This window comes from Cygnus olor, chromosome 1, assembly GCF_009769625.2.
Source record: "Cygnus olor isolate bCygOlo1 chromosome 1, bCygOlo1.pri.v2, whole genome shotgun sequence".
NCBI lineage: Eukaryota > Metazoa > Chordata > Aves > Anseriformes > Anatidae > Cygnus > Cygnus olor.
In genome coordinates this window covers 13555034-13578291 of record NC_049169.1, presented here as the reverse complement: position 1 = coordinate 13578291, position 23258 = coordinate 13555034, and the positions used below count along the sequence as shown (strand labels likewise).

The 23258-nt window shown below is 39.8% G+C and overlaps 1 protein-coding gene across 3 annotated transcripts in view; it reads left to right on the top strand.

The window, feature by feature from the left end:
* The window catches only part of RELN (reelin), a 296590-nt gene that overhangs the window by 226112 nt on the left and 47220 nt on the right, over window positions 1-23258 (top strand). For all 3 annotated transcript variants that reach the window (XM_040544577.1, XM_040544576.1, XM_040544575.1), the window contains exons 28-40: window positions 673-908; window positions 4909-5066; window positions 5995-6202; window positions 11699-11775; window positions 13325-13483; window positions 15263-15451; window positions 15683-15956; window positions 17367-17507; window positions 17603-17780; window positions 19276-19360; window positions 21077-21259; window positions 22634-22805; window positions 22890-22992. In XM_040544577.1, coding sequence (XP_040400511.1) covers window positions 673-908; window positions 4909-5066; window positions 5995-6202; window positions 11699-11775; window positions 13325-13483; window positions 15263-15451; window positions 15683-15956; window positions 17367-17507; window positions 17603-17780; window positions 19276-19360; window positions 21077-21259; window positions 22634-22805; window positions 22890-22992 — 2163 coding nt within the window. The remainder of the gene's footprint in view (window positions 1-672; window positions 909-4908; window positions 5067-5994; window positions 6203-11698; window positions 11776-13324; window positions 13484-15262; window positions 15452-15682; window positions 15957-17366; window positions 17508-17602; window positions 17781-19275; window positions 19361-21076; window positions 21260-22633; window positions 22806-22889; window positions 22993-23258) is intronic.

The window sequence follows — 23258 nt, the reverse complement described above, 5'->3', positions numbered from 1 at the left end:
GATGAATGATTTTGTTTTATATTCCACATTCTACAGCTCAAGTAGAATTTCTGCAATATAATATCGTAAAAACTAATATTTTTCTGATAGCGTGAAAAATGAAGCTGGAAACAAAACAAACAGTTGATTTTGGTCTTAGTAATGTTTTCTTTTCACATTTTAGTATTCACTTTTCTACTGCCTCCAATTTTGCTCATTTCTGTGTACCAGAAATGCAGTGCCAGCTCACCAACATTATTCTGAAAATGACTTGGCCATGGTCAAGGGTTGCAGCCTAGGGCAAGGGAGTCAGTCTGGCACATTGGGGTGCACTGCAGGGGGTTATATCAGAGGATACAGCTCTTCCCCTTCCTCCTGGTCACACAGGCGCCTGTGCAGAGTTTGTTATTTGTGGCCTGCTACGTAGCAGGACCTTTGAAAAATGTGTTAACGTTCTTTGCACATTTTGCTGAACCTAGCAATCTGAGTGAAGGGTGGTAATTTTTACAGAGAAATGTTGTATATGTGTAGGACTCAGACTCTAAGCATCAGCCACTGTTTGCCAGCAGGGTTCAAAGGAAGTGTTCAGAGCTAAGCCTTCCAAAATAGAAAGTCAAAGGTGCTTTGCAGACAATAATGATAAATAACAGCTCAGGTTTCTTCAGCTCATATCTGATGCTTTGTTTTTTTCAGCTGAACATTGGCTGCACTAACCAGTACAGCAGCTCTGCTCCTGTTCTGCTGCAGTACTCCCATGATGCTGGGCTCTTCTGGTCACTCGTGAAGGAAGGCTGCTATCCTGCATCTCCAGGCACAAAAGGATGTGAGGGAAGCTCCCGTGAGCTGAGTGAGCCAACTGTGTATCACACAGGAGACTTTGAGGACTGGACAAGAATTACTATTGTTATCCCAAGGTCACTTGCAGCCAGGTACTCTACACTGTAAGCCAGCGGCGAATTAGCTGCCTGTCCTTTGAGGCTATGTTAGGAAAAAGTTGCAAGCTGTGAGTAAAATCAGTGTTAAAAATCTGCAGGTCTGGGAAAAAATATATTATGCTCTCCAAAACAGGGAGAATCTTTCCATTTTTAAGGTGTCAAACCATCTATAAAATTAAATTACAAAGCAACAAGGGGATCACAACATATTAATTTGACATCAATCTCTTCATCGTGGTGCTGTCTTTCTTTAGGCATATCAGTTGGGTCAGAGGAGCCAGCAAGAGGGTGATAAGTCATTTGAATCAAATAAGCCATTTCAACAGGATTAATTTTACACTTACCACCGGGCAAAGAGACCCTTTGCTATCTGCACTGCATGTCATCGGCAGCAGAAGTCCCCTAAGCCTGCTGGCTCCTGTGTCTCTCTCTCTAGGCAGTGGCTTTCATGTTGCCCCTGGGTTTCAGCCCCATCTTCCTGCTACAGGCTTCTCATCTTCTCATCTCACCAGTAAAACCGCTGTCTTGGACTTCTGGAGGGCTGACTTTGAGCTGTTCAGGACACTGGTTGGCAGAGTCCCGTGGGAGGTGGTTCTGAAGGGCAGAGGAGTCCAGGAAGGCTGGGCACTCTTCAAGAAGGAAATCTTAATGGCTCGGGAGCGGTCTGTCCCCACGTGCCCAAAGACGAGCTGGCGCGGAAGAAGACCGGCCTGGCTGAACAGAGAATTGTGGCTCGAGCTTAGGAGAAAAAAAAGGTTTTATAATCTTTGGAAAAGAGGGCGGGCCACTCAGGAGGACTATAAGGCTGTTGCGAGGCTGTGCAGGGACAAAATTAGAAAGGCCAAAGCTCATCTGGAGCTCAATCTGGCTACTGCTGTTAAAGATAACAAAAAATGTTTTTACAAATACATCAACACCAAAAGGAGGACTAAGGAGGGTCTCCATCCTTTACTGGATGTGGGGGGAAACTTAGTTACAAGAGATGAGGAAAAGGCTGAGGTGCTTAATGCCTTCTTTGCTTCAGTCTTTAGCGGCAAAATCAGTCGTTCTCTGGATACCCAGTACCCTGAGCTGGTGGAAGGGGATGGGGAGCAGGATGTGGCCCTCACTATCCACGAGGAAATGGTTGGTGACCTGCTACAGCACTTGGATGTACGCAAGTCGATGGGGCCGGATGGGATCCACCCGAGGGTACTGAGAGAACTGGCGGAGGAGCTGGCCAAGGCGATTTCCGTCATTTATCGGCAGTCCTGGCTATCAGGGGAGGTCCCAGTTGACTGGCGGCTAGCAAATGTGACGCCCATCTACAAGAAGGGCCGGAGGGTAGATCCGGGGAACTATAGGCCTGTTAGTTTGACCTCGGTGCCAGGGAAGCTCATGGAGCAGATTATCTTGAGTGTCATCACGCGGCACTTGCAGGGCAACCAGGCGATCAGGCCCAGTCAGCATGGGTTTATGAAGGGCAGGTCCTGCTTGACGAACCTGATCTCCTTCTATGACAAAGTGACACACTTAGTGGATGAGGGAAAGGCTGTGGATGTGGTCTACCTTGACTTCAGTAAGGCTTTTGACACCATTTCCCACAACATTCTCCTCAAGAAACTGGCTGCTTGTGGCTTGGACTGGCGTACGCTTCGTTGGGTTAAAAACTGGCTGCATAGCCGGGCCCAAAAAGTTGTGGTGAATGGAGTCAAATCCAGTTGGAGGCCGGTCACTAGTGGAGTCCCCCAGGGCTCAGTACTGGGGCCAGTCCTCTTTAATATCTTTATCGATGATCTGGATGAGGGGATTGAGTGCACCCTCAGTAAGTTTGCAGATGACACCAAGTTAGGTGTGTGTGTCAATCTGCTCGAGGGAAGGAAGGCTCTGCAGGAGGATCTGGATAGGCTGGACCGATGGGCTGAGGTCAACTGTATGAAGTTCAGCAAGGCCAAGTGCCGGGTCCTGCACCTGGGGCGCAACAACCCCAAGCAGAGCTACAGGCTGGGAGATGAGTGGTTGGAAAGCTGCCTGGCAGAGAAGGACCTGGGAGTACTGGTTGATAGTTGGCTGAATATGAGCCAGCAATGTGCTCAGGTGGCCAAGAAGGCCAACAGCATCCTGGCTTGTATAAGAAGCAGTGTGGCCAGCAGGTCTAGGGAAGTGATTGTCCCCCTGTACTTGGCTCTGGTGAGGCCGCACCTTGAGTACTGTGCCCAGTTTTGGGCCCCTCGCTACAAGGACATCGAGGTGCTCGAGAGAGTCCAGAGAAGGGCGATGAAGCTGGTGAGGGGTCCTGAGAACAAGTCTTATGAGGAGCGGCTGAGGGAGCTGGGATTGTTCAGCCTGGAGAAGAGGAGGCTCAGGGGCGACCTTATCACTCTCTATAGGTACCTTAAAGGAGGCTGTAGCGAGGTAGGGGTTGGTCTATTCTCCCACGTGCCTGGTGACAGGATGAGGGGGAATGGGCTGCAGTTGCGCCAGGGGAGGTTTAGGTTGGATATTAGGAAGAACTTCTTTACTGAAAGGGTTGTTAGGCATTGGAATGGGCTGCCCAGGGAAGTGGTTGAGTCACCATCCCTGGAGGTCTTTAAGAGACGTTTAGATGTTGAACTTAGTGATATGGTTTAGTGGAGGACCTGTTAGTGTTAGGTCAGAGGTTGGACTAGGTGATCTTGGAGGTCTCTTCCAACCTAGACGATTCTGTGATTCTGTGTGATCTTCAAGCCCCAGCACAGAGTTTCAGTATGTAACATATTGTGAAGCAAGGGAGCTGGTGCCTTGCTGTAAGGAGCTGAAATAGCAGCATGTACCGTAACAAGTTTGTCTTTTCTTCAGTAATTAGCCAATAAAAGCAGGTGCCAAATCGCACAGATCTGACACCAGTTGATTTACTCAAAACAAGCAGTGCGGAATCAATAGCAGCAATCTGTTTGGCATTATGTTCAGTAATGTGATCAAGAATAAGAAGCTCATGCTAATATATTAAAAATGTAAGTATTGGGAGTATGAGGAAGCTCCCAGCATGTTGGAAACTGAATTGTTATGGGTCACTTTGGAAATCATGATTATCTTGAGAGCATCCCATTTTATCAGCTGGTACAAAGCACCAGCATGATGATCACCTACCTACCAAATCCCCGTGAATAGTAAGTAAAGTAAATAGTAAGTAAAAAGCAATAAGCACATACATACATACATTAGGCAGAATAGCAAGGAAGATCTCGATTAATCTATTGGATTGATAATGAGGCTTTAAATCAGCTCTCCTCTCTACAAAATGATTCAACTTAACGCCAAAGACTTAAAATTAAAAAACAAAATATTTTTTCTTTAATAAATTTCCTATGCACTGGGTCAGCTGGAGTAACTTTGTGTAGGCTCACCAAAGTCCCTGAAACAGTTTTAGTTATAGAGGTTAGAGATTAGATTGCTGTTTTTCAGGAATTTTGTGTTGTCACCCAAGAATAAAATCTTTGTATTTCTGCCCACACATTCTGTAGGTTACTTTATCTGCCATTATTTGTAGACATTGGATGATTTTTCCTATATCTAGTTTATTTGACGGTTTTTTACTCAAAAATACACCATCCCACAACAAACTCTGCATCACTGCCATTACTGAGTTATTTTCATAAGTACTGTAAGAAATTGAATTCTGGGATTTTAAAATGTAATTAGCAGTTCGGGTTGAACTGAGTACTGAAAGGCATCTTCAGAGTCATAACTAATCTTTCACTCTAGTTGATAAAACCACATAATCTGTTCTTTGCATCACAGTGGTGGATATAGGCCAGAGAAATAGAGCAAATCAAAATACATCCCCCAAAAATGTGGAAAAAATATCCATATGTGAAGGTGCACAAACTCTAGGATGTCAGAAATACTTTCCAGGCATCAGCTTGATAATCCAGGAAAAGCTCTTTTAGTCTTAAACAAAGATCACAAGAGGTGTACAGTGGGTATTAAAACTGGGAATAGTAATACCATGCCTTTTGTTATTGTTCCTCTACAGCAAAACTCGATTCCGCTGGATCCAGGAGAGCAGCTCCCACAAGAGTGTGCCTCCTTTCGGCTTAGATGGTGTTTACATTTCTGAGCCTTGTCCCAATTACTGCAGTGGTCACGGGGACTGTGTCTCAGGGGTCTGTTTTTGTGACTTGGGCTACACAGGTAAGACAACCTTTTTTAGATGGTACAACAGTAAACACTGTCTGAGTTGCTGTTGTAAGCCTAGCATCTTGTTTTTCCTCTACAGTATTCCAGGAAAATACATGATGACATAAATTTCATGGGCTGCCAGCAAGAATCTTTTCTTTTCGTTAAATGAAATTTAGCACAGGAGTCCAGTACAGACAAAACAGAGCAGCTGAAGACAGGAGACACCGGTGATGTTTCTGGCAACTGCGATATTTGAACATCACCATCTGTATAAAATGGGAAGGGACTGGCAATGAAAGCAGAAACAAAATAAAATATTATAAACTAAAAAGTCTGCTTAAAAACCTTTGGAACATCTTCAAATGAATTGCTGCTGGTTTTGAGTCCCCTGGCCATCAGATGGCATGGGACCAGGAAGGAACATATGTTCTGACAGGCCCTTCTGCGAAAAATTCTGCTCACTTGTGGTTTCTGGGGCTTTTATGCTGAAACAACCAACCAACCAAAAAAAAAACCATACCCAGTGAAAAAACAGAGATTGACACAACCAGTTGCATACTGCACTCTTTTCAACCCCCTACACCAACAAAGCAATACGCTATCCTCTTTTGTTCAATTTGTTTAAAAAGAACTAAAAGGATAATATTTTTCTGTTTACATAAAAACATCTTATCAGTATAAAGCATGTCTCTTTTTCACCTAGTGAAATAAGCCATCTTAGAGTTTAATGGAAGAAGGCTTATTCTGCCTACAAAAATTTATAAAGAGGGATTAAAAAGGTACAATCCTGTTGTCATGGCATTTTCTGAAAAAAAAAAACCATGGTTCTTTCTCTTGCATGGGTGCAATAGAACTATTTGTCAATTTTCTGTACCTGACCTTTACTCTCTTCAGCACAGTTTCAACAAAGCATCTCCCATATATTTTTCTTTTCTTGAAGCATCACATGGAACCTGCGTGTCTAATGTGCCTAACCACAGTGAGATGTTCGACAGGTTTGAGAGGAAGCTAAGCCCTCTCTGGTACAAGATAACAGGAGGTCAGGTTGGAACAGGCTGTGGCGTGCTCAGTGATGGAAAATCTCTGTACTTCAATGGACCTGGTAAAAGGGAGGCCAGGACTGTTCCTCTGGACACTACAAATATCAGGTCAGTCGTCAGTGCTGCTTCTCACAACTGTCTGAGTTATTAGTGTTGTCTTTGCTATTACAAGCATAGACGAGAGAGGGTATGAAATGTTTTTTTTTTTTTTTCTAGTAATCACAACCCATACAATAAATCTTAGGGAAGTTACTTTTTTTGCTCATTCTGGCCTTCTACTTCCTTTTCCAGAGGAGGAAAACTTAGGTTAGAAATAGAATGGAAAAGCATCATAGAAAATGTGAACTGTTCATCCTTCTGGGAAGATGGTTTTGTGGTGTATTCTAGATGGCCAGGCAGAACATGTGGCCTTGAAACTGCACAAAACCTAAGAGTCTGGACAGAAAAATTCCCTTTCCACTGATGCCATTGAATTCCAGTCATGTTGATACCATAGCAAATGACCTATTGTTGATTTGCCAGACGTTATGAATTAGTCCACTTGTAAGAAGTGTAAAACAATGTAGTAGGAATTGTTTCTGTGCAGTCAAGAGGCTAACAAGATTTCACCTCTCTCCCTGCTACCACCAAATTCTGCTCCACTGGTAGTAATTACACTTTTTCTCTCAAATTGTCCAATTGATTAATGTAATTAGGATAAACTAAAGACAATTAATTCTAACTATTATTTATCCTGGAGTTTGCAGCTGCTTTGTCCAGTCTCATAAGGGATCATGTGCCTGAAACCTTGCCCACCCTACAATTATATCCATTAGTTTAATAAAAGATATTTCTCCTGTCAAATACTGCTCCAAGAGCAAGTTATACAGTGAGTCGTTGCATTATTTAATTTGTGGGATCATTCAGCGGAGTGTGGCCACAAATTAGTGTTCCCTCTCTCCAGTTCAGCCAAGTAGTGCTCCTTAGGGCAGTATGGGTTCTGTGGTTTTTGGGACATCCTTAGCTACTCCACAGCACAGAGCAACACAGCAGCAACTGCCCTTCCTCTATGTCCTGCCTGTCTGTCAATTCTCCTCTGACAAATACTTGATATATAATAATGTAAATTCCTTAATAATTAAATTAATTTGTGGTTTGACAAATATGCTTTTGAGAAGTACTGGAACTCTGGAAAGATCTGAACATATTTTCTGTTCCACTCTCTTTTTAAAACTCATATTGTTAATACTCTGAAGTATAATTTTGAAAGGAGCCACACCATCAGGAAGTCTATGTTCAAATTATATTTTTTAGTTATTCCTTCTTTTCTGGAGAAATCTTCTTTAAAAAGAAAAGGATTTTCTTTAGCTTTCAGATTTCAGAAACCACTTTTAATGCCAGGTACTTATAGCTTTGCATTTTTATAGAATTTGAACCCCTTAAAACATGAAAAGAAGTCATAAAATACTGCACAATGCTCTTTCTTGACTTTTTCAATCTATCATTACTTCGATTTTGCATGAGAACATGGGGTAAAACTACCCCATGCATGGGATATCAAAAACACGGGGTGTCAAAACTACCCCCAAGGACCTAAATGGCCAGAGGGCACCTTCTGGTAAGAGCAACTAAGATCCCTGTTCTGAGTTGGTGAGCTGCTCTCCTGCTGAGACTGATCATTTTGGCAAAATAAACCAGCACTTCTCTCACAAGAGAGAACAGAAATACCAGTCGTCTCAAGCACAAACGGGGCAAACATGGATTTTTTCAGTTACTTTGGCCACATGTTCTTAAGGGCAGGATCCCATTCATGCAGCTGGTCTAGAACATGGGCACCTTAGACAACAGCAATTACCCCAGCCTTCTTATATGCTCAAAGGAAATAAAATAGCTACTTCAAAAGGCAATGCAATTCATCCTGAAATAGGGCATAGCGAAGGACAGTGCTTTGTCTTCTGGAAGTGTGCATTTTTTCATTATTTTTAAGGGAATCTGGGCTGGTCGTGTAACATTCAGCCTTTAGACGCTTTGCTTAGAACAGATAAATCCCACTTTAAGATTTGAGACTGTCTGTAACATTAACTAGATAATTTCTCCTAGAAGCAAGAGCAGATTAAGTTTGTGAGAGTGTGAGGGGTTAACTGAAAGACCATACCCTAAAAACAAAATTGTACTCCAGCCTAGAAATGTTTTCTGTTATTGGAGCTAAAATTACTGTCACTTGAAAGAGGAGATTAGAGTGAAGCACTTTTTCCCTTTTTGGTATTATTTTTTACATTCAGTAATGCTTTGTATAGAATTAGGTTATATTATTAGGGGTTATCTTAGCCCCTGCACAGTTATCTTTTATTTGTGAGTGGGTTTTTTGGTTGTGGGTTTTTGGTGACTGAGTAAACAGCAGGAAAATATATCTTTAAAGACTTACCACTAGATATGTGGATTGAAGGTTGTGAATAGGAATGCTGAAACTCCTGCAGTAGAGTTTTAAGCTTCTTATTTTTCAGGTTAATAATGTTTTCCCAGACCTTTTAAGATCTTGTTTCATTAAATCAGGCATGGAATAGCAAAAAAAAAAAAAAAAAAAAAAAAAGAGAAAAATATTGCAAGACATTAAAGTTTGATTTTCATTCTCAGTTCTTGCAGACCTACCTATGCATGTTCTGTATCACCTTGCTTCAGTTACAGTTTTTTGTATGCAAGGGGTACATTTTATGTAAAGAATGTAAAGAATTCTTGATCATTTTTGTAGAAAATACAAAGACCTTTTCCTTCTCACCCTTATCTTCCCAGAGGAGAGGGGCACACAGGCTCAATGCTCCTTGTTCACTTTGTTCCAAAGGGGTCAAGATTTGTCAGCCCATGCAGTGCTGCTTAGGGTAGCAGCCTAACAACACACTCCTAAACTTGGGTTTAACACAAAAAGCATTTAAAACTAAAGCTTGTTCCCCCAGACCAATGACTGCCAACATGCATTCCATGTCTAGCACATACATTAAGTCATATTCTTAAGCTTTATTTGCCCAGTGATCTCCTTATTCATTACATAATTGATTACACTTTTTTTTTTTTTATAAAAGACATGAAGAGAGTATCCCATACTGCTAAGAGAACTGTAAGAAAAGTGTCAAAATTCATTTCACCTAGACCATTTTCTGGTCTGTACTTCAGAAACCTGCTGGAGTCTCTCCTTCCTTCCCTTTTGCACAGCCCAATGTGCCAAAGGCACAATTTTGCCAGCAGTATTTTCATCCTCTTGACTGACAATATGATGCCTGGATGCATTTTGATGAGCTACTGCCTCCCATTTTGATGGCCTCTCCCTTATGACACTCTTCACTATCTGTTCAGTGACAGCATTTGCACACAGTGCCTACCTGGCAGCTAAATACAATCTGTGTAATATATACATTTTTCCAGCAGTGACATCTGGCTTGTTAGTTGACTGGCTCCTATTTGTGTTACAGACTGTTGCTAATGACTGTGCAACCATTTCAGAGAGTTGTTCTGGGTCAGACTTGTCCAGATCAGATGGGCTGGTTCACTCTTCTGCAGAAAGGTTTTTTGTTTTTGTTTCTGTTTCTGTTTTTGTTTGTTTTGCTTTTTACTGATCTCTACATTTGGCAGTCATAAAAGAGAATTTTATCTATAAATCCTTTCACCTGTGAGGCTGCGGTATAGTGTTTTATTGCCAGAATACTGTCTCAGAAAGCAGAGCAGCAGAAAATAGGACCTATTTGACTAATCTTTGCAACACTGTGAACCATTCTGTTCTTGAGCTATGGGGTTATATCATGAATGATTCTGATGAGTATATTCTGGCTTGTCAAGTCCCTATGGGTATACGAAACATGTCACATACGAAATACCAATTTCAGTAACAGAACTGGATTGTGGTCAGCTTTAGAATCAGGAGAGGATCATAACAATGTGTATGTAGCAGTGGCTGAGGGAAATTGGAGTCATATCTGCGTGGTACTGGCTCTGCCTGTAGTCCTGTGGCTTGTCTGTGATTTTACTGATGTCAGTACAAATTAGAACCAAATCCCCTAAAGCAAAAAGAGTTATCCTTGTGGGGAGTTATCTGAGTGACAAATCAAGCATTCTTTCTTCACACAGAGCCATAAATCCACCTTGAAAACTAGTATTTAAAATAAAGAAGTTATCTACAAGCAATAGAATTAACAAAGCCTAGTTTCCTTTCGATTCATGTTCTTTTTTCCCCCAAGTCCCTGCTTGGCAATAACCCCACCTCTCCCTGTGTACTCCACAAAGATGCCTCCCAGCACAAGAGCAATTGCTTCTCAAAAACATCACATCAGCAAGTACTACAATAAAACAACAGGCAGGCATCATCATAAGTCAAAACTTGTTTAGGAAACAGGAAGGAGAATGGCCTTGCCAACTTTCAGCATGCAAACGCTCAGGGCAGGTATGAGCCCACGTTCCCTGCTCAGTTCTGGCATTGTTTCAGATGTGCAATGCAGATGACCTGTGAAGAAGGAGTAGATGAGGGGGCAATGGCCTTTTCAGTCACGTCACTGCTCTTTACATTAGTTATGACCAGAGAAGCCTCAGACAAACGTCAGAAATATGTAATGAAATTTGGCGAGTGAGCAACAGGACATTAATTAAAATAAATTGTTGTTACTAGTAAAACAGTGCACATCTAAAAGAAAATGTAAACTACACTGACACCTCAGATTCACAATTAAAAATAACAATTCAACAAGTGTAGCAAGGCGTCACTGTAGACTGTGATAAAAATGACAAGATTTTGGAGCACAAGGATGGGATAATTATTAATTCAAATATAGCTAGATAAGGATGTTCCAGGCTTGTCCAAAATTCTGTCAGTTAAACCAACATCATTGTCTCAAAGGCATGTTGCAGCCTTAGAAGGGTTTCAGAAAATAGCTATGGGAAAAATCAAGGATATGGAAAAACTATCATGCGGATGAAAATGTTGCCATGGTTTACCATAGAAAGGAGGAGGAGAAGTATGGAAGTTATAAAAAGTAATGACTACAGGGAAGATACAAAGAAGGCAAATCAGGAACATTTCTTCCCTGTCTCATAACAAAAGAACAAGATAATATTCAATTAAATTAAAATGTATAGATTCATACTCCAAGTGACTAGTTCACGAAACATCCCATGAATGCTTATTACTGACATTTTTTTACATTAAGAATTTAACAATCAAAAAGAGACTGGTGATTTAGAGAGGATGTAATAACTCCATTTAAACTCTACTGTTATCTGTTAAGGCTTAAACCAGGTTCCAGTTAGAAGAGATCAAGGTAAGACCTGATGTAAGTTGCAGATTTGGCTTTAGCATTTTTGCATCTTTGTGTGAAGGAAGGAACTGTTAAAGTCTCCTGCTCGGTTCAACAATATATTTATTAGGCACAGGATCAATAAAACACATCAACTTCTGTCATGGGTCCCCTACTCTTTACTATGGCAATGCTTGTTTTCAGTAGGATCACTGCCTGATCAATAAGCCTGAAATAATGACCTAACTGAAAATGCCACATTAGTTAAGGAGAAAAGATTTATCCTAACTAACCTTGTGCTATTAGAAGATAATTGCACTTCTCTTCTAATCTGATATTTTTTTAACAGGCTAGTTCAATTTTATGTACAAATTGGAAGCAAGGCTACTGGCAACTCCTGCAACAGACCAAGAGCCAGAAATGAAGGTAAAACCTCTTTTCCTTATAATAAGCTTTTTGTACTTGGGGTCTTCTATAGCGCTTTTACCTTTTACTGTCTCTACAAAATGAGAAAGTCTGTTTCATTTTTAACATTATTCAATTAGCTCTTCACTTTTCGTAAATGGTACATAAGTTAACTTTCAATTAAAAAGAAGTCTATTTACTTTTATCCCATATTTTTATTTATATTTATTTTTACCAAACCTAATGGTGCTCTATTAGTAACAGTAATTTTTTTCGAGCTGTGATGGTTTAAGACAAGATTGGCAAGAAGAGGTATAGTTGCTTTTATTAAACTACTTGAAAATGTTGGAAAACAGGTAGATATACAAGTACACAGGACTTTCTTCAGGTCTGAAACACAAGGAATAAACTTCAAGTTCAGGATAAATTTGTCAACTTCCATATCTCACCTGAAGAAGAGTTGTGTGCCTGAAAACTTATTCAGTTTTCATCTCCATCAGTGGGTCTGATAAAAGATTGCCTTTCAAGCCATTCTCATGCATAATTTACCTGAAACACAAAATTATAAAGCTGCAGAAGGAAATATGTTTAGTGTGAAGAAGTTCATCTCTCCCAGCTGCATCCTCCCTTATTTTACGTACATGCTTAGAATTATTGTGATGGAGATGGGACTGATATTTGGATTTGGGAAGGATCAGCAGAGTTTTGGGAGCAGATTCCCTATGTAAAGTGGACTAGTTGCATGAAGACAGAAGTCACTAATCACTGAGAAATTCTGTCACTGTCACTGAGAAAACCTTGTTTTTCTCTCATAAACCATTTAACATCAATGGACTGTTTTCTGGTGTACGGCATTTGTATTGACACCGATTCAGAACTGTCATCTTTCAGCATAGATTACAGTAAGGGTTTGATTCTCCTCTCATTTGCACTGCTGTAAGACACAAGAAAATATGTTATCTTTGAAAGTACTCCAGTATAAAAGAGTTTTAAGAGGAGAAATATACATAGGAAGTGCTTCTTTCTTGCATTATCCCCTGTGATGAGCTCATTAGTGATTTCAAAATTCTATGTGCTACTTTTTACCATAATGTGTGTAAGATCCAAAGACTATCTTAAATTATCTAAATATTAAGATAATTCACTTTTAAAGATGCTGCGAGCTTGCATAGGTAGCATAAACATTTTGAACTACCCCTTATGGGAAGCCCAGCAATCAGAATTACAACTTAGTGTCCCACACAAATTCTAGGAATACTCCACATGAAATGAATACTGACTGTATTAAGAAAGGCACGTTACACCCTCAATAAGTAAAAGATTTGATCCTTTGAGTTTGGTGAAGACAAACAACACAACATGTAGCAGATGGTGAGCCCATGTCATGTTTGCAACAGGTCTTGAGCACAAAATGCTCCTGGACCAGGAAATGCCAAATGGATAGGGGAGACACACTCACGTCAGTGGTGTACACTGGACGAGGGCTGGCAACTCCTGAGCACAGGCTGAAGAGCTGCCCCCCTCTTCTCTGCACAGTCTGACTAACTGCCTTGCTTAATTTTAACAACAGGTCTCGTGGTTCAATTCACAAATGATAACGGGATCACCTGGCATTTACTGCGAGAGCTGGACTTCATGTCGTACCTGGAACCTCAGGTTGTTTCGATAGACTTACCTCGGGAGGCCAAAACCCCTGCCACAGCTTTCAGGTGGTGGCAGCCACAACATGGTATGCAATGCCATCCTAAGAATTCATTAAATGCTTTTATCCAACCCAAGCATGAGTGCTTCTCCATATGGGCGTGTGCTGCAGAAACCTCAGGTTATGAAAAACACATTGTGGTGAACAGTTTGGATGCTGTAAGTGCATGTTTAGGCTTTCCTTAGTCATGCTACAGACATAATTTTCTTCTATAACACCCAAGCACAATACGGTATTTAAGATTAAAATTGTTTAAAAGCCAAGTTTAAACCAAAGATGCTGAGAGGAGAAGAGGGGAAAAGTTTACACAGAAAAGCTTGAATAAGATGAGAGGACTTACCTGAGTAAAGAGTGACCTGGAATGTAAAATGGCTAACACATCTCATTTTTCATCTGATTTGGAAGGGGAGGCATAACTTGGTCTTGAACCTGCCTACATAGTGTCTCCCATCTCATAGAATCATAGACATATATTATAGAACTCCGTATATTAACATCTCTGCATACCCAGAGCCCCGTGCCTCTGCCTTCTGCTCCACCTCCAAAGCCCGCTCAGATATTTCCTGCATCCTCAGATGAAAGTAAAGCCCTGATGCTGACTGATAGCTACAGCCACCGTGACAGCTCCTGCCTTGCACTGTGGCACATTACTACTAGTAAAAGTGTCCTTATTAAGTGTTTCACCTTTGCGCAAGGCAGGAGCTCCTGGCTCCCTGCAGGAAATAGAAGGTGATGCTCAGACATATAGAAAAGTACATTTTAACAGCAGCTCCCTGGGGAGAAAAGAACATAGCTTACAGTCAGGTAATTACGGTATGTAGCTTCTTGGATATCATTTATCATTTTGATGGCTGTTTTTATTCATACATTTTTGTACAATATACGTGCTGGAGTTAACTGTCCTCACTAGGGAAGAGAGTAGACAAGACAAGAGGATGTGATTTAGCTACAAAGCCAGTTCATTTGAGAAAAATGCTGAACAGGAATTGGTGGACCACAGACCATCATTCTGCCATAGCAGTTTGCACTGTTTAGTGGTGAGATGTCAGACCTGTTGCTCTCTACCTATGTCCTGCTGGTCACTGCTTGCCTCTGGAGGCATCTGGGTGACATCTGTCTCTGCTGAGAGTGGTCTCTGTAAGGCTACCTGACAGCAGTCCTCTAGATCTCAGTGAGAGAGAGAATTTGTGACGGGAGGCTGAAATACAACCTTCCATACCAGTGCCCACAGGTGACAACCACTCCTCATTACAGACGATAGCTCCTTCATAGATTATCCTTTGTCTGACATAACTCAGTGCAGAGTGGCTCTATCAGCCATGACCCATGTTCCTCTTGTTGGCAAGACATAAGTCCCGGCACATCGTCGTGAGCTCACAATTTATCAAGTCTTTCCTTCTTCTTCTATAAGGGTACGAAAGGGATTGTACAGTAAGACAACATTTTTAGCATGCCAGTCGAAAGCTATCCTCTTCCAATCAAAAGGTAATTTGGGAGTTAGTCAGAGGCCTTTCTGATTTAGCTGTGGGGAATAACAGGAAGGTTGTGACTGATAAATGGAAATCCCCAACCTAAGGGCTCAGGAAATGTCTCATTCAAACGCAGGGAGAGTGCACAATGATGAAGGCATTGAAGCTGAAAAAGAAGCATAATTTAGAGTCCAGGTTCATCCTTGAGCAATGTGTTAGCCATGTTTAACAGTGGTCAGTCTGTGACTGAGCACAGCTCACTACATGAATGCAGGCTGCAGTTATGAAAAAATAACTAACAGGGACTCCACTAACTCACCCATTCTGCTTTTTATAGGGAAGCATTCGGCTCAGTGGGCTTTGGATGATGTGCTTATAGGGATGAATGACAGCTCTCAAACTGGCTTCCAGGATAAATTTGATGGAACTGTGGATTTACAAGCAAGCTGGTACAGAATACAAGGGGGACAAGTAGACATTGACTGCCTATCTATGGATACAGCTCTGATGTTCAGTGAAAACATCGGTATGTGTCACCAAACACTACTACATTTGTATGCACCTATTTTATAAATTCTGTGTGGGTCAAGTTTTTACAATATGGGAGGTATTCAGAGATTCAAGTATATAGTAATCTGCAGGGAAGAGAAGCTGAAAAGAAGGAGGTGAAAATGCAGATAACAAATCTGAATGACAGTACCAAAAGCATATGCATAAGGCATTCAATTTCATTTTTGTTGTTTCTCTCTTTTATTAGGAAAACCTCGCTTTGCAGAGACTTGGGACTTTCATGTATCAGCCTCTACTTTCCTGCAGTTTGAGCTAAGCATGGGTTGCAGCAAGCCATACAGCAATTCTCATAGTATTCACCTGCAGTATTCTTTAAACAACGGGAGAGACTGGCACTTGGTGACAGAGGAGTGTGTGCCTCCAACCATCGGCTGTCAGCACTACACCGAGAGCTCCATCTACACTTCAGAAAGATTCCAAAATTGGAAGAGAATTACGGTCTACCTTCCACCTGCAACATAGTGAGCACTGTTCTAGCTGTTTAGCATGATATAGATTTTGCTGATCTAATTTGAGCAAACATCCCCCAGCTTGGGAATTTTCTGCATGTCTTTTAAATTATTAAATGTGTGTTTTCATGCCATCAGAATTTTAAATTTCACTTCAAAATATTTCGTCAGATATAATATGAACTGCAGGAATTTAAGTAAGTAACAAATTTGGATCAGTGAATTCTTAAGCCTTGCCCACAATCTATGGCATCAAAGAATAGGAATTCTAAACTAAGTTTTTCTAACATTTACCCAGTAAGAAACAAGAATGAATGCACTGACCCATCCTCTCATATAAAGGTATTTTCTGTCATTTCACATCAGTAATAATGTTATTTGTCATCCAAGATTTAGGCACATTAATCACAGCACTCAGCAAGTCAAAATGCATGTTACTGGATGTGCCACCTCCACCCTTTTGACCAGGAGGAGAGATCTGCCTGCCTCATAGTGATATCACATTGCTGTAAATGAATGTGGCAGATAAGCTGACATCCATCTCTCCGAATAAAACCATGCACTAGTTCAGAAATAACAGATGACAATAATCTTACTTACCATTACTCTGAATAGTTCCATAATTCTTAAAAGCACCCTACACATTACCTCTGTAAATTCCACCACCTTGAAAATATGCTAGTAAAAATGGACAAAGTAAATGAACAGGGACTACGATTCACATCTTGGTTTCTAATCTCATAGTACACTCCACAGAACCATACATCTTCATCCAAGAAGATTCTTCCATAATTTTCTTCACAAGTATGAAGATAGCTTGACCCAGTCAAAGTCACAGGGTATTTCCTAGTGTGTTGGTCTAGGATCAGCTCCACAGAACATTTCCTGCTTGAACAACTACAATATTATTTAATCCATACCATCTTGAGAGATTTTTTTCCAAAGTACTTTCCCCATCTGAACATAGTAAGGCAGTCAGCATTTATCGCAGCGGGTGTGCAGGTGCATGTTTGTACATATATTCATATATTATTATGCAAATATACATGAGTGCATGTAATCTTTATTTTTCTTTACATAACACTGAAGCAGTTATATTGTTTCAACTCTACTAGCAATTTATAGAGCTGTTGGATGCTAATAAAGCTGGTAGTTTCTGCTCAACCACTTTGCTAACCAGGAAGAGTCACAGCACTGGTTCACTTCAGACATCTTCATTTAGATCTGCTGGAATTTTGCCTGAAAACTCATCTGAGAAATTGAAACTTCCAGTTTCTAATGGAGTATAAGACTTTTCCAAATACAAAGTGTTGTGCTTATTAAAATGTTTTTGTTCTCCTGAAGTCCATAGGACTTTATTATGTAACACTTTGTGGAGGAAACATTTTGAAGCCTGAAATGCATTCACTCTATTTTTTCTAGCTCTCCCAGAACACGATTCAGATGGATTCAATACAACTATGCTTCTGGTGTTGATTCTTGGGCTATTGATAATGTGATCTTGGCTACAGGATGCCCTTGGATGTGCTCAGGCCACGGCATCTGTGATGCAGATCATTGTGTGTAAGTAGCAACTTGCCTTCCATACTTTATAGAAAAGATGTTGTGTTTTATCTAGGCCAGATGGATAATACCTTTTCCTCTGAATTTGTTGCTAGGTGTGACAGAGGCTTTGGTGGTCCATACTGTGTCCCTGTCATTCCTCTGCCATCTGTCCTGAAGGATGATTTCAATGGTAACTTGCATCCAGACCTTTGGCCTGAGGTCTATGGTGCTGAGAGGGAAAACCTGAATGGTGACACCATCAAGTCTGGAACAGCTCTCATTTTTAAAGGGGTCAGAGATTCATTACATTGAAAAAAATGAATAAAAATAGTAGAGTTAGGAAGAGAAAGTGATTTTTTGTTGTTTCCTCCGTAAGTTTATTTCAAAGTCTTTAGGTTAGAATTTGACATTTTCATTTTTCTCGTGTTTTTCTGCCCTAAACATGCACCATGTTTGTTACAGTTGTTTTTATGAACAAATGTGGTTTTTTTTTGTTTTTGTTTTTGGTTATAAATTCCTCCTTAACTTCCAAAGGAAAAAAATGAAACTCTGCAGTTGTGATTCTTGAGGCCGAGTGATTTGGAAATACAGTACTCGTTGCAATCTGTGATGTCTGTCTTGAAATCCTCTGACTGATTTTTGAGTATTTTGAATGATACTGATCACTGTAGTCTAGGTATTCAAAGTTTGTGTAGTTAGAATGTGGTTTACTTATTTGTATCTTTTAAAAGTTTTTTAGCTCATTAAGGAGGGTTTTTTTGTTTGTTTTTAACTAAAGGTCTAAAAAGGTCAGGAAATGCCATGTTTTCTGAACTTCTCAGTTCTTCAACAGAACAGATAAATATTTCTCCCCATAAAAGACTTTTGTTCAGACAAGAACAAAAATTTTAAGCTTACATGAGTCTTTTCATTTGACATGGTGAATTTAGGTGCCCTTGAAAAGCAGAGTTTAATAACTTCACATGTAGAAATTAATTCTTTATAAATATGTTTTTCAAAACCTAGACTCCAGTTCAACCTCTTTAAATAATCTAAATCATAAATCAGAGGTTGTGAATTGTCTAAAACTTGGCTTGGTTGTTCCTGCAGGTTGTTCCTTGGGGGAAGGGGTCTGAGAAAGAGAAAAGCTCTGTGAGGTGGAGTTTGCTAGATTCTCTGCAGAACAGGGATCAGGTCTGTCTCCAGGATCCACTAAACATTGAGCTCATCTGTAGAGATGGACAGGATCTTATAGGTCACTATGACTTTTCCCACCCACTCCTTTTCCTTACTACAGGAAAAGGAATAATCCCTTCCTGAGTCAAGAGGTTACCACAGAAGAGGATATTTGTACAAAAAATAATTTTTGGAGGCACAGAAAAGAGCTCCTTGAGAGGAGACTTCCTCCTTGAAAATTAGGGTGCTCAGCTGCTATATGGTTTGCCGAAAGAATGAGTATATGAATTTGGACTGAATGTCTGAGTAAGTCAACTACAGTGCTTGCAGATCAGATGACATCCTGGTGATTCAGGGCATGAACTGAATGAGCTGAACCTATGTCTGTACCTGATCATGGAGCTGTGCCTCTAGAGGTTGCAAAGACCTATATCTAGCACCTTCCATTACTATGGATCACTTTGCCAAGGCTATCACTATTCTAATTTTCAGCCTGGGAGAAAAGAAGGGACAGAGCTACCTCTCTTGCTGCCAGAGCAGTCAGTGGCAGTCAACATCCAGACAATAGTAAGTTGCATAGAATCTTCAATAATGGGAACTGTGATTCACATTATATATTCTGTATTTGCAGGAAGGACTGAGAATGCTGGTTTCAAGAGATCTAGATTGCACTAATACTGTGTACATCCAGTTTTCATTTAAATTTATAGCCAAAGGTAAGATCACTGTTGATTTCCTATCACTTCTCTAGCTTTATCCCTATAAAGTAGTACCACAGAAAATAGTATAGATTTACATTTCCAACTACAGTTTACATGATCACCAGTTTATGGTAGATAATATAGGAACTTGTTTGAGCTTTCACATCATCGCTACCTTGCTACCAGACTAGGTGGCCATCTGTGCAATTCCTCAGAAAAAAAGTAAACTGTGGTGGTGTCAAAAACAGCATAGCTAGCACTGTCTTCGAGCAGAAGAAAAACAAGATAGCTCAAGATTTTTAGATTTTGCACTATAGTGGAAAAAAAAAATAAAAAAAGAATTCAACTTTTTTTTAAGTCATAAAATGGTGCCTATAGTAGATTACTTAAGGGACTGGTAGGGAACTACAGAGTTTTTCATTTTCAAGTTTCAGTTCACTGAATTCTTACCATTTGACTTCCTAGCAGGTACGATAGAGAAAACTAAAACGCCATAATACTATTTAATTGTGTATGAAAGATAGTCAGACTCTGCAAGCCAAGCTCACAAGTTGGTGTAATAAGCTTGAGACAGTTTCTCTAGTGCGTGTACAATCAATCCAATCACTCAGTCTTACCATGTTCCAAACACCTGCCTTTTTTGGCCTTGCAAAATAATTTTATTGCACTCAGGATTATCCCAGTGAAGAGCCACTAACCTGGTTGAGCATTCATGTTACTCCCATGCAGTTTCAGGAAGTTTTTCACAGCTTTACTTGTGTAACTGGTGCTTCAAGGTTGAAATTTCAACATGCAACTGCCATATCCCTTTGGTGGAAGGTGGAAGGACTTGGGATGGACCTTAATTTACTTGCTGCTTAGACATAGGACAGAGTGAAAATAGTTTTGAACCACTTCTTTCTTCTCAAATGAAAATCTCAGCTAAATCTTTTAACAAGCATTTTATCATGTAACCTTGGCTGTTCATTACTATTGTTAAAGACTTCTATGCAAAAGAGAGGAAAAAAATATTAGCCAAAAAAACATAACATGCCCCAAAACAATGACATACCCAATACTTCATGTTTAAAAGCAAAATCTATGTGAAGATTTATTTTACCAAATTATGTCTTGAAAATATTCTTAAATATGATCCTTGCCAAAATATTAAAAAATAAGATGACTAAAATTATTGTTCCAAAAGGCAGGAATAGCTGAAGGCACAAGGCTGGATTTTGCTACTTGACCCACAAGAGGTAAAGTAGTGAAAGCTGTGTCTACCTATGAGTGCTACAGATAGTGATAATAATATCTGGTACCTAGGAACAACAAGCAAATAACTACTGAATTGCCAAAAAATATCTGTGGAAGAAGGAGCTGATTTGTTCTGATATATATATATGTATGTATCAGTGTTATATATATATACATACGTATATACATATATATAAAAAACACTGATACAGCTTCTTATCTAAGTAAATGAACTGTGCCTGTACTTATAACAAACATCAATGCAAATTTAGTCCCTAATTCATTAGCATATTCCAGACAGACAAGCACAGGAAAGCACAGGGATTTGTATGTGTTTAATACACATAAAACTTCTCAACAGCTTGAATTGTTATAAAAGCTAGTTCATGTTCTGTAATAGATGTCTGATTAAGCTAACTATATTTACACCTGAAGAAATGTTTTTGCACTAGTGTTTTTTAAAGCCAGTTTATAATGAACATGTCCTCTTTGCTCCAGGTACCCCTGAGAGGTCTCATTCTATTCTGCTGCAGTATTCTGTCAACGGTGGCATCACTTGGCACCTGATAGATGAGTTTTACTTCACACAGACTACAGATGTCCTCTTTATCAATGTTCCTCTGCCCTACACAGCCCAAAGCAATGCCACACGTTTCAGACTCTGGCAACCTTACAACAATGGTAAGGAATAGACACCCATGGGCCTCCAGATCCATAATTGCAAAGCTTAGCATCTGTCAGAGGCTGGATTTTTGGACTCAACAAGAATACAGACTCTTAAATCTTGTTTTCTTATGTTTCAAGACCTTCCATTAAAACTATCAGGTTATATTTAAAGTTCTTATGAAGTTTCTGTATGTTTTAAAGTGAAAGTACCTTAACCTAATACCTTTGATAGTGTGCAGAAGACTATCTGCTTTGACCCTGGATGGTTTGGGAGATCAAGCAACACCAATAATGTTCACAGAGGTTCTCCTCATTATTTTTAATAGACCTGATTGTCCTTTACACTGAGGCCCCATTACAATACTCAAATTATACAAAAGTGTCCCGTGTGTAGATGGGAATTGGGCCTACCTTGCTTGGAATTAACTAGGCATTAAAAAAACATTTAGAAAGAGAATGTACTAAGCAGTTAATCTTTGGATTAAATTGTAAAGGACTGTAGAAAACCACAAGAGGAACACAGCTTATTCCTCCTGATTAGAGGACACGTGCCAGATGAAGAAAACTGTCTTCTCAGTTACTCTACGCACATCTCTTAGCAGGAGTTGGCATTAAGGACTCTTATCAAATTCCAGTGATCATTTAGACCTGGTGATACAGCAATTATTTATGCCACTCAGGCAAATACCTAGCATAGCTCTAACAAAAAAGCAAATTCAAATCCAGACCTAAGAATCCAGTTCCAGTTCATGTTTCTGATGGGTCCTGTCTAAAACATTTAACTAAACTTTTCTTGTAGAAATCATCTTTAAATACAAATTTCATATAAAAGAAGCCCTTTAACTTTCTCTGATCAACAGAAAGGCTTTTAGATAGATGAAGAAAAAGTTCAATTACACAAAAGATCTGGCAATCTAATCCTTTCTCTCCAGTTTGCAAATACTAATTTTGCAACACATTTGAATTCATAATCCATTTGAAAGAAGGTCACTCAGAGTTTCCGTTTCTTTCAAAGAGCTCTTGGTTGGCAAATACAGGCTGCTGAGTGCAAGGAAAAAGTTGTAGAATGAAATCATCCTTTTAGGCAGCTGCTTATTTAGCTGATTCTTAACTAAAGATGACACTGATGATATAGTTTCAAAGTAAATGTGATTTAAGTGGAAGATACATGCTTAGCATAGGTTTTTCACTCTTCAGTTTGCTGTGACTTCTGTACATTTTACAGAAATAAAAGTTAATTCTGTAGAGTAGTATGGGGACTATGGAAAGACTGCCTGTGAAGCCTTTAGCACCCTTTTTTCAGTGTAATCCATAAATATCAGCCACCAGTCTGCTTTTTAATGATAGTTTTATTAGGTGTTAATAGGAATGTTCCCCTTTTCTTTGTAGGCAAAAAAGAAGAAATCTGGATCATAGATGACTTCATTATTGATGGAAATAACCTTAAAAATCCCATGATTCTTTTGGATACCTTTGACTTTGGTCCCAAAGAGGACAACTGGTTTTTCTATCCTGGTGGAAACATTGGGCTTTATTGCCCATATTCATCTAAGGGAGCTCCGTAAGCATCACTCAGCAATAAATTAGAAAAAAGTGACTGTGGAATAAACTGATTCTAAAATACCTTTTTTTTTTTTTTTCACAGTGAGGAAGATTCAGCTATGGTATTTGTTTCAAATGAAATAGGAGAACACTCCATTACAACAAGGGATCTAAGTGTGAATGAAAACACTGTAATCCAATTTGAGGTACTTATCCTCAGAAAATTACTTGGCATTTTGCTCAGGGCATTCTGTTCTCTCAGGTTCTGCTGTTCAGTGTGTTTGTCCAGCACTTTGTGATTGCCAGGCAGAGAAGTCTCTTTAATTTCCCCTGTAATTATTTTGATATTACTTTCCCTCTTGTGGGTGTATCCTGAAGCTTTTATCACACAGATAAGGAAAATTCTGCCTCACAGTCTCCTATTTTCTTGCCTAAATTACTGCTTTGTCCATTCATATATACTTGCACTGAT